General features: G+C 45.6%; 1 protein-coding gene across 10 annotated transcripts in view; it reads left to right on the plus strand.

Moving 5' to 3' along the window:
* The window catches only part of LOC114607605 (sodium channel protein type 5 subunit alpha-like), a 301,831-nt gene that overhangs the window by 140,906 nt on the left and 148,844 nt on the right, over positions 1 to 12,081 (plus strand). For all 10 annotated transcript variants that reach the window (XM_077936723.1, XM_077936714.1, XM_077936718.1 and 7 more), the window contains exon 8: positions 12,011 to 12,074. In XM_077936723.1, the coding sequence (XP_077792849.1) occupies positions 12,011 to 12,074 (64 nt within the window). The remainder of the gene's footprint in view (positions 1 to 12,010; positions 12,075 to 12,081) is intronic.

Raw genomic sequence — 12,081 nt, forward strand, 5'->3', positions numbered from 1 at the left:
ACAGGGTTACGAAGCTAATCCAAAAAGAAACACCCCCCAAAAACCAAGACACAGAAGAAAACAATGGCATGGCCCTCCTTCCTTATATCAAGGGCACTACAGATAAAATTAGCAAAATCCTCCATAAACACAATATCAAAACAGCCTTTTGCACCAACCAAAAAATAGCCAATATCCTCAGAAACCCCAAGGATAAAATCCAGTTGGAAAACCAAGGGGTCTATGAAATACCCTGCAAAGTCTGCCCAGCCACGTACATTGGACAAACAAACAGACGAATAAATGCACGTATCGCAGAACACAAGAATGCCGTCAAAAAAGAAGAAAAAACTTCCTCTCTTTTCCAACACATGAAAGAAACAGGACACGAAATTAATTTTGCAGATTCCAAATTGCTCTTTAACATGGAACATCACCACAAGAGAATAATCATGGAAGCCATCGAGATAGAGAAACACCCTCACAACATGAACAAGCGTGACGACACATCCCGCTTGCCAGACATCTGGAAATTAGCCCTCCCCACAAAATCTGACACCAGATCCAGAGGCACACAGAACGCCATCACCAATCAACCACACCAGACCCAAACCCAGACCCTCTCCACAGATAAATTACAGACACCATCCAGTAGCCAAACCATGGTGGCACCTCCGGATGCTGCACCCCCCCGCAACCCCTACACAGATCTGGCTGGCACAGGCCACAAAACCACAGCTCGCCCCTATACACGAAGCCAAGCCAGAGCACAACCAAATGCAGTACAGCCATCTTCTCAGAAAAACTCTTCACAAAGTTCAAGAGTTCAAGACACAAAGGCTTGAGCAACTAATCCACACCTAATGACCCACCTAAGTGGGATTCAGGATATCACTCAAGACATCACTCAAGATATCCCTCAAGTAATTAAGGAACAAAAGAAGAAAAGGCACACTAGCCTGGGAACCTCCTCTCTGCCCAAAACATTGGAGGCTATACACCACACCTTCAACAGTATTTATAGGAACTCAAACACTGAGATCCTGCTCTGTTCCAGTAACAAGAAGCCGAAAGCACCAGCCTGAAGATGACGAGTGAGACCTCGTCGAAACGTCGCCTAGACACCCCAACTTTTACACGGGAAGACACCCGAGGACACCAAAACCTGCATTCCTGTACCCGTGAAAATCTACGAAAGCATATATATATATATATATATATATATATATATATATATATGGGGGGGGGAATGCTACTGTTGCTTTGGGATTGCAGCCCAACTGAGCGTCATAAACCACACTTTGGGTGGCATCCAGCAAAGGAGCGATGTTCACACAAGGATTTCCATTTGGGCAGTGGAACTTGCCCTGTCTTTCCCCCAATCCCAAATCTGCACTGGAGGATTGAGGAAACCCCAGAACAGATTTAAGTGGTGCATGGGGTTGGGGAGGGGAATTTCCATGGCACAGCTAGATATTATTGTGCTAATGTTGCTGCTTCATTGCATGCCACCCTTCATTTCTCTGCCTGCGATAAAGCCCTTCTTGTGGCTCCCCCCTTTTCTGTCCATTGTAACTGAACTGTAACTGAACCAGGCATGATTTAATGCAAAAAACGAGCAGGGATATAAATGTTTAAGATAAATGATGATAAGAAAGTGAATAGTAGCGTCCCTGTCCCTTCAAGAACACACGGCATTACCTTCTCCCCATCAGTGGGAACGCTGCATTGATTACACTGCTGCCTATCTACAAACTTCCTGGCCAGCAACAAATATGCAATTCCAGACTCTACATCTAGATCAGTCCCAGTTTTATCAGGACAATGAAACAAGCAAACAAAAGCATTAAAAAGATGCATGTCTAGGCAGGCGTCTTGTGGAAGGGTAAAGAAATCAAATTAATAGATGAAGGATTGCAATACTCTGCTGCAAAACTAGTCTGTGCAGGGATCCTGAAACAAGAGAACTATTGTGAGAGTGAGTGTCTGATTTAAACAGGAAGTCAGGGCTGGAATGATAATAATAATAATAATAATAATAATAATAATAATAATAATAATAATAGAGATTCCCTGCTGAACCATGCCTTTGAGGTTTCAATCTCATAGCTGTTACTTTCCCTTTATGAATGTATTTAACAGAGTTGCTGCCTTTAAAAAACAAAAACAAACAAACAGCAAACATTGCTTCTTTTTAATGGCAACACATTTATCCAAACCTCAACAGGAGTGCCATTACTGGCATGTTAGAAAGGATACATCTGTTGAATTTCTGCCTATTGTGCAGCTGTTTAAAAGACAACAAGCCTGGGAACGTGGGTCTCTAACTGGTGGTTCAATACCAACAATTAGGGGATAGCTCAATGAAGATGTCAACTCAGCGTGCAGCCACCATGAAAAAGGTGAATTCCTTGCTAGAGATCGATAGAAAAGGGAGCTGAAGTAAAAGCTGCCGATATCATCAAGCCAATATACAAATCTATGATGAAACTGCTTTTGGAATACTGTGTGCATTTCTGATTGCTGTGCCTCATAAAGGATATTGTAGAGCAGGAATAGGTGTAGGGAAGGGCAACCAAGATTATTGTGGCCGGAACAACTCCCCTGTGAGTAAAGGTTACAATATGTAGGACTTTAGAAGTGTTTTTTCCCCCTTAATGAATGTGGACTCACATGCATGAACTTGCAGCTGCCATGCTATCACCACACGCCACAGAGTGAGCCCCATTGAATTCAGTGGTGCTTAATTCTGAATAGACATGCTTAGGAATGTGCTATGCAGTGCTGTGCCATGGAACACTCACAGCCTCTCAATACCTGTGCTGGAGAGGCTCATTCTGAATGGCTGTTAGCCAATTGCAGGACTTCTTTAACCAAAGGAACAGAACACCTGCCTTGCTTTTGAAACAGCACAGAGCAAGCCACTTCAGGGTGAATGAATACAGCAGCCAGCAAGCATGGCATTTTTTCAACATGGAAACTAAAGGGCTCAGGCAACAGTCCTTGGTGTAAGAACTGGGATGCGGTGAAACCTGCTCCTGTTTTCACCTGTGAAACGTTAGAGAGTATGGCATCTGTCTGCCCCGGGAGGCAATGGAGGAGTGTGCCTTTGGGGGTGAGGTTGGAGGGTTGCAGTGCCTGCTGTGGCTGTAGAGACCGATGTGGGAGAGACATGTTTTGTTGCAGCTGGGGCAGGTGAAGGCAGGTGAAGGGGGTTTGGACTGGGTGTCCATCAATATGCAGATGATACCCAGCTCTACCTCTCTTTCAAATCAGAACCAGTGAAGGCGGTGAAGGTCCTGTGTGAATGCCTGGAGGCAGTTGGAGGGTGGATGGCGGCTAATGGATTGAGGTTGAATCCTGACAAGACAGAAGTACTGTTCTTGGGAGACAGGGGGCGGGCTGGTGTGGAGGACTCCCTGATCCTGAATTGGGTAACTGTGCCCTTGAAGGACCAGGTGCAAAGCCTGGGAGTCATTTTGGACTCACAGCTGTCCATGGAGGCGCAGGTCACTTCTGTATCCAGGGCAGCTGTCTACCAGCTCCACCTGGTACGCAGGCTGAGACCCTACCCACAGACTGTCTCATTAGAGTGGTGCATTCTCTACTGGAATGCACTCTACATGGGGCTACCTTTGAAGGTGACCAGGAAACTACAACTAATCCACATTAATGTGTGACATTTTAGTGTATTTTTTTGTCTTTGTTGGAAGCTGCCCAGAGTGGCTGGGGAAACCCAGCCAGATGGGCGGGGTACAAATAATATATTATTATTATTATTATTATTATTATTATTATTATTATTATTATTATTACCCAGTTGTGCTCTTGCAGATGCACCATGGCATTTCCTCTGTCTGTGCTCCTCCCAGTGGTCATTCCTCCTCTGATCACTGCTGTGGATACATGACTTGTATGCCTGTCTCCAGGCACTGTGGTCATCCGCAAGAGATTGACACATGGCAAGGTGGATGTTGCCAGCCTTCATGTCATGTTTGCAGGCACCTTTGTAACTCAGAAGAAAAATTAGGAGAGAAAACTGGCAGAGAGTCAATCTGCACATGGTCAGGAGTTGCGGAAGGGAGGACTTGCACCCTGAACTGGTTAGGCCGTTTCATTTCTTATTTCCCAGGCTTTAGTGCTTCATTGTTGTCATGTGGTTGTGGGGGGGAAACAAACCCAACAACTCTTTAGGGCAAGTATGAGTGGCGGCGCTGGGGAATCAATCATTTTGTAAGTATTGTGTGGAGATGAATGACTTAACATCATTTGAGGGGTATTGATCACGCTACATAATAAGATTCCGCATTTCAATTGCTTGAAGATTGATGTCGCGAATGCAGATAAAGCGAGGATTAGGGACGCTAAATTCGATCAAACGAGGACTAGATTAAGTAAAAGCCTGCCAGTGTTCATTAGGAAGTGGTGTCTCAGACAGAATCCAGGGGAAATGGGAAGAGATGCCCATGCTTGCTCTATGGTCTATTCAAAGAAAGCCCACATGAAAATAGGGGCCCATGAATGAAGCATTTGGGGCAGAATCCAAATGAAATACCATAGGGCAATAATAGCCTTCCCAGGGGACTCAGGTTCAGCCCCAGGGGTTTGTGGGCCTCTGGGAAAAGACCTGGGGTGGGCCAGCACCCTCCTCTCAGTGGGCCTTCCCTTTACCACAGTACCCCTACCACAGTGGAGTGTCGAGCATCAGAGAGTGCAGTGCGGGTAGGCAAAGATTTGCTTCCCTCTCCCTGCCACCAGACAAGCAATGAAGGTAGGTGCAGGATGGGAGCAGGTGCTAGATGCTCACTGGAGCTTGGGAGAGGGAACAGAGTCTTTCACGTACCCAGTCATTTGGTTTTTCAAGCCCAATGTGGGAGTGTGCCTATCACTGATCTTATCAAAAGTTGTTTTGGTCAATTGTAGTCCAGGAACATTTGGGAGGGCACCAGGTTGCCTAAGGCTGTCCTAGGATATTGTCACTTGTGAGGCAGCAAATAATGTTCCTAAATTTCTTCTGCTTACTGCTTATACTTTTAATTCTGTACAGTGGTACCTTGGATTAAGAACTTAATTCGTTCTGGAGGTCCGTTCTTAACCTGAAACTGTTCTTAACCTGAGGTACCACTTTAGCTAATGGGGCCTCCCGCTGCCGCCGTGCCGTCGTCGTGCAATTTCTGTTCTCATCCTGAAGCAAAGTTCTTAACCTGAGGTACTATTTCTGGGTTAGCGGAGTCTGTAACCTGAAGTGTCTGTAACCTGAAGCATCTGTAACCTGAGGTTCCACTGTAAATGCAAAATGCTTGGGGCCAAAAAGACAAATACCACCGTCACAAAATCTACCCATTCTTTGCCATTTGGGTTCTTTTTTGTCTCAGCCAATGTCCCATGCTGGGTCCCTTCCCAACCTGCTTTTTTGAGGAAAACCCAACCCAAAGAAGCAGATAAGTGTCCCATCTTCTAACACACCTCACCTGGCTTTGGGAGGGTGGGGAAACAGTACCACCCCCAAGACACATCTGAATCCAGCTTGAGGAAGAAAAATACCCCGTAAAACTGCCTATGTCAGTTTCTTACTTTGTATTTAAAAACTAATGTACTGAGGTAACATAAAGGTAAAGTGACCCCTGAACATTAGGTCCAGCCGAGACCGATTCTGGGGTTACGGCACTCATCTCGCTTTATTGGCCCAGGGAGCCTGCGTACAGCTTCCGGGTCATGTGGCCAGCATGACTAAGCCACTTCTGGCGAACCAGAGCAGCGCATGGAAACGCCGTTCACCTTCCTGCCGGTATCTATTTATCTACTTGCACTTTGACGTCCTTTCGAACTGCTAGGTGGGCAGGAGCTGGGACCGAGCAACGGGAGCTCACCCCGTTGTGGGGATTCGAACCGCTAACCTTCTGATCGGCAAGTCCTAGGCTCTGTGGTTTAACCCACGGTGCCACCCGTGTCCCATAATGTACTGAGGTTAAAATACAAACAGCTATTAGCCCCTGAAACTATCGAGTTTTTAGTTTTCCTGGATGAAGGTTAAGACGCAGGAATTTAGGGCGTCACTCAGCCATTGCCGGCATTAAGATTCCACACACTATTTCCTGAACAGAATGTATATATACATCATTGGCTGGTTTGGAACTGGTGTGTGTGTGTGTGTGTGTGTGTGTGTGTGTGTGTGTCAAATGCATAATATTAGAAGCAGAACAATGCTTCGATGGTCAGAGGGGGAAACACACACATCCTATATATGGATCCTTCTGTGTGGGTGGACATTACGGTTTCTAGGAAAGAAGCTTAAAATTTCTGGCCTGCCAGCCTGACAGTGGAAAATACATCTTGATTGAGATATTAAGGGTACATTTAGTAATAAAATGGAGTTTGAGATTTATGAGTCAGCCTAGATTTATGAGATGTAAATAGCACAAGGCAAATATGCTGTTTGGCTTGGAGGGAAGCAAAACAGATCAATAGCTGGATGAATCTGAAGTTTGCCATCATTGGGGGGGGGGGGGTACAGGGATTTTAAACCCCCCAATTGAACTATTTTTTGGGGGGGAGCCCCTCCCAATGCACTTGACCCAAAAGCCACAGTCTAGTTTTGCTAGATACCCTGTGACTTGTCTATATATTGGGTTCAAGATACCTGAAATATTGCTCCATCCATTGTTTACTGGGGCTATGCCTGGGTGGGTAGAGTCACCTGCCCTGCCCTGGATTCATTCAGTTCAGTTCAATTCATTCAGTCTGGAGACAGGGCTAATGGTTTTTTAAGAAGGTTTTTCAAAACCTTTAAAAGCTTGATTTCAACCCTATTTCAAAATTGGTTCAGGAGGGGAGTTACACTGCTCCTTAGCAAGTGGCTTCCCCTTTGTGCAGTGAAGTTGCTCGCGAAGGAGACGTACTATGCACAGACCAACTTCCCTAACCATGGTTTATGCTCTGTAGTACATGTGAACGAGACCATTAATTAAAAATAAAACAAGCCCTGCGTTTGCAACCTAATCGTTCACAGCACTTCACAGGGAACGTTGCCTCAGTGATCGTTAAAGCAATTCTGAAAGGTTCACCGGTATTATTGCAGGTAGCTGTGAAGGGAAGGAGAGTTTTCCTAAGGTCACTCAGTGACTTCGTACAGTAGTCAATAATGGTTGAGGGAGACTCTGCTAGTTCTCTTGACAAGTGACAGGAAGTTTTTGTCTGTGATTGTTCTGCAATGGGAGTTTCTTTGGAATCTCAAAGGCCATCTGGCCTCACCTACATAATTTCCTTTCTGGCATCTTTTCTGCATTGCATGAGGCAGTCGGAATCCTTGTGACTAAGGCTTCCTTGTCGTTTGAAAGTCTGCCTTTCGGATCCAATTATTCTGGCTAGAAGTGCCGGCCGGTTTTGCACCTCGGCTTGAGACGAGGCTGCGATACCTGCTGGAGGGGATGAGCGTTTCTTGATCGGTGGGAAGCCTGTTTCTGATAAATCTGTCTGGAAAGGTAGGAGGCTTTCTGCAACGCCAGAAGTGGGACAGAAAGTCAAGGAACATTGAGGGTCTGGCAACTGCTGAGTAACATCCCTGTATGCTCAAATGCTCCCACACCACAAGTCCAGACAGCTGGCCTTTAGCAAAGGAATCTCAAATCACATTGTTGGAAACTGTTTGCGTGTTGAGGTCCCCAGGGCCACCCCAATAACTCACACATCACACAGAATTTTTTGTTTAAGATTTTTGGCATAATTTTGGCCACAACTTTATTAAAATACAAATTTGTGAGTGGTTGCTTAGGCACTGGTTGCGACTATCTGCCCCCACCATGGGGGACAGACTGACATTCCGCACGATGTGAAAGTCAGAATAGGGGAATACACTTGGGGGTAGCGACGGAGCAGGGAACCTGCCCTCACCCCAAATGCAACCAGGAGCTGATTGCTATGGCCCGAGCCCCCTTGGCGGAGTGGACAAGCAATAGTTAGCCCCCAATTCCTTTAACGGAATCCGTTGCAGCAGCAGCATTAGAGGGGCAGGCACAGCCAATCCATGCCCCTCAACCAACCAAACCATAAACCAATGCCTAACCGCAACCTTACAAGTTGTGACGATTTGCTACGCAGTAGGCAAAAACCAAATGGCCCCAGCCAATCAGCCAGATGGACAAAAATCCTACCGGGCCCCTGCCCCAAGAGCAGACGACCCCATGACAGGCCTAGCAAGGTCAAAGCGAACAACCCTAATTCTAGGGAGGGGGGATGGGCAATCCGATGCACAGGCGAAAAGAGGAAGCCCTAGCCTCGTGCAAGGAGTTTTAGCATTTCTGGCTGTCAGTCAACAAATGGCAACATTAACTTCTTCCCAACAACAAGGGAAGCCCCAATTGCATCAGTGGCCAACGATCAATTAGCCCACCCCCAACTTTGGAGTGTCCTGGCGGCCCCCACCGCAACACATGCTCTCCATGAAGGAGAACACGCTATGTCAAGGAGAGAAAACTTGCAGTAGTGCAACACTGGTTAAGCCTTTTTCCGCCAAGGGAGTTTGTGGTAGCTGAGGCTGGTTGAGGCCTTGCTTTTAGAGGGAGGTTAGTCAAAGCGAATTGAAACTGCTTGAGGCCTGTTTTTGTGGGGAATTGTGGCAACCAGGATTGGCTGATGCTGTGTATGTGTGTATTGTTGTTGAATTTGATATAACAAACCCACTCGAACCCTTACAGACCCTCCAAGTGTCCCTATAGTCCAAGGACAGTTTTGGATTTACAGAAACCATCCTGGTTTCGGATTTGATCCCACAATGTCCTGCTTTTCCTTAGAATGTCCCTATTTTCATTGGATAAACGTTGGAGGGGATGCCCTTAATGTGTTCACAAGAGCACATGGAGACTTCAGCTGCAGAGGAAGAGTTGTGGGCACCTGCAAATGCAATAAACATCTTCCATTCTTCTTTAAATTCGTTGTCGTCTCTTCCTCTTAGTTTCATGGTCAATTTTGCCATTTCAGCATATTCCATTAATTTAACTTGCCAATCTTCTTTAGCTGGGACACCTTTTTCCCCATGTTGTGCTAATAAAATCCGTTTGGCCGTAGTTGCATACGTAAACAAATCCTTTCTGGAACAAAGGTCTTGACTGTGAAGTCTGTACCCTTCATTGCCAGCTTTCTAATTCCAGAGAGGTTTGTTGTTTTGTTTTTCTTTTTGGCATAACTATCCATGGTGAGAACTCCCATCTCCAGACTAAAGCGGTACAGTCTCTTTTACCACCCCAGGGCTCTACCACTTCATTCCGCTGTGTTTTGATGACAAGGCCCTCATCCAGCCCATAAGTGGAAGTGTCCCCAAATAACAGCCCCTTGTTTTTGTGTCAAGCTAGAGTGATTCCCCCCTTTGAATGGAAGGGGGACAGCTAGCACCGGCGTTTTATCTTTTATCTCTCTGTAGCTGGTATGAGGCTGCTTTCTGAACATTCCTTCCTGCCGCGGTCATGCTGTTATGCTTTATAGGCGCCTTGCTACATCCAGAGACAGCTAAGTTCCACTCAACACCATCACACCCAACATCTAGCTCCCTGGAGGTGGGGGAATGGTTGGGAAGAATACTAAAAAATAGAAGCTGTTTGTTATTGATTATGAAACAATGCAGCTTATCTGGAAGCAAGTTGCTGTTCGGCTCCCTTTCTATTATTCATTGCTGAGATGAAAGACTTTCTTTTTAGCAGAACTTTCAGCTCAAAATGAGGGTGCAAAAGATTCCCGAATTTTCTTTCTTGCTCATTTCACTTGCATCCCAGCATTTAGTCTGTCGAAGGCCACCATTTTTTCCATGAGCAAGGGCAGGAAGTTTGACCCTCATTCTTGCCCGGCTTCAGGATGGCAACCCATGAAAGTGTAGTGTTATTCTGAAGCCAGTCAAGAGCGAGGGATTATTTTCATTTTTTAAAGAAAGGCGAGCAAGGACATTGCTCTCAGGTTGGCACCACTGTGCAACAGCGTTCTGAAGACAGAATGAGGGCAGGAACTCCTGTCCTCACTCCGCTGGGGGGGGGGGGGGAATGGCAGCTGTTATCTTTTAAGATGCCAGGAAGTGCTATAGGAAGTTCACACCCCCCCCCCCCGCCACCCATTGCTCCTCTTCACTCCCCCTTTAAATATTGTTCCTGCAAATAGATGGTGAAATATGGAGGGATATCATTTCGGCTTAGCCCTGACTAGTTGGTAATGGAAGTCTTGGGCCAGAAGAAATCCTTAAGAAATGTCTCTGTGGGCTTTTCAAAACAAAACAAAAATTCCTTCCAGTAGCACCTTAAAGACCAACTAAGTTAGTTCTTGGTATGAGCTTTCGTGTGCATGCACACTTCTTCAGATACACTGAAACAGAAGTTGCCAGATCCTTCTATATAGTGAGAAGGTGGGGAGGGGAAGGTGGGGAAGGGAAGGTGGGGATATATTCTCACTATATAGAAGGATCTGGCTACTTCTGTTTCAGTGTATCTGAAGAAGTGTGCATGCACACGAAAGCTCATACCAAGAACTAACTTAGTTGGTCTTTAAGGTGCTACTGGAAGGAATTTTTGTTTTGTTTTGACTATGGCAGACCAACATGGCTACCTATCTGTGTCTGTGGGCTTTCGTTTGTTTGTTGCATCTCTTTTCTATTGACTATGCTATGAAGCCAAGGAAAAGCCAGGTATTTCCAAACGTAGGCGCGAGGGTGTGCGCGAGGGATGACACCAAAAGCAGAACTCTTTCCCTCTTTCTTGCTCTTCCTTGGCTGGGCAAATGTGGTGCCCAGGCGGACCATGATCTTGTATTTCGTTTCATTTCACTTTTAATTTGTATGCCGCCTTTCTATATTACTACACACAAGGCAGTTTACAAGCTGAAGAAACAACAAAATAAACAGCAAAAATCACACGCCTAACAACAATCTGATCCGATACAAAAAAAGGTCACAATAACTTTAAAATAAGCAACTCATATCAAATAAAGCAATGTTCAACAATCCATTAGGATATAATAAACAGTAAAATTAAATATAGCAAATAATACAGTGGTACCTCGGGTTACATACGCTTCAGGTTACAGACTCCGCTAACCCAGAAATAGTGCTTCAGGTTAAGAACTTTGCTTCAGGATAAGAACAGAAATTGTGCTGCGGCTGTGCAGTGGCAGCAGGAGGCCCCAATAGCCAAAGTGGTGCTTCAGGTTAAGAACATTTTCAGGTTAAGAACGGACCTCCGGAACAAATTAAGTACTTAACCCGAGGTACCACTGTAATTGAACAGTTTACACTTAAGAATTATAATAAAGAATTACTAAACTATAATCAGTAAAAATAACGGCAAGTCACAATGCATTAAATACCACAAAACATGCAAAATCATGTAAAAGGATCAAGGTGAGAAACAAGGACGCACAGCTTAAAAAATTGTTTTGTTTTTTTAAATAAATATCCATGCACTCCCTTCTTCCCCACTGCTTCTGCTATTCTCAAAGTCATGGTCTGGGAAAGGCTGCTAGGGCTGGAACGGGTGGGGAAAGGCAGGTGGAAAAAGCCTTTGCCTGATGGACAGCACAAGCCTTTCTCCCCTCACTTGTATACAGGCCTCACCTGTGTTTCCCATAGAAATCCAGCCCCTCTCCTTATCCTCAGAGGAGCAGCATGAGGAGTCTGTGTGCCAGAATCTTATGCAAGAGGACGCCACCTCTATGGGGGCAATGGACTGGGAACTGTAGCTTGGGGAGGACGCTTAGTTTAGCGATCATGGCTGCTGCCTTCATAAAAGGGACTGCCCAAGGTATAGGGTCACAGGGTAGACGTTGTGGTATTGTTTTCATATGGTCCTCCATGTTGACAAAATGGATCCTTGCATGTAGAAAACTAGTACACCTGGGTGAAAGATTCTAGCCCAGTGCTAGCTTTCTGTGTTGCAAGTTTTGCACCGTTCTCCACCTACCGTAACCGGGCCAGGGAAAGATCTCAATTTCTTCCAAGCTCGCTGCACCTTTTGTGAAGGAAACGTGTTGCAAATAAACGCTGACTGTGTTTGTGTTGCAGATAACTACTTCAAAAAAGAGGGCACCATGGACGCACTACTTTGTGGCAACAGCACAGACGCTGGGTAAGTA

The sequence above is a fragment of the Podarcis muralis genome, chromosome 12 (assembly GCF_964188315.1).
Source record: "Podarcis muralis chromosome 12, rPodMur119.hap1.1, whole genome shotgun sequence".
Classification (NCBI taxonomy): Eukaryota; Metazoa; Chordata; class Lepidosauria; order Squamata; family Lacertidae; genus Podarcis; species Podarcis muralis.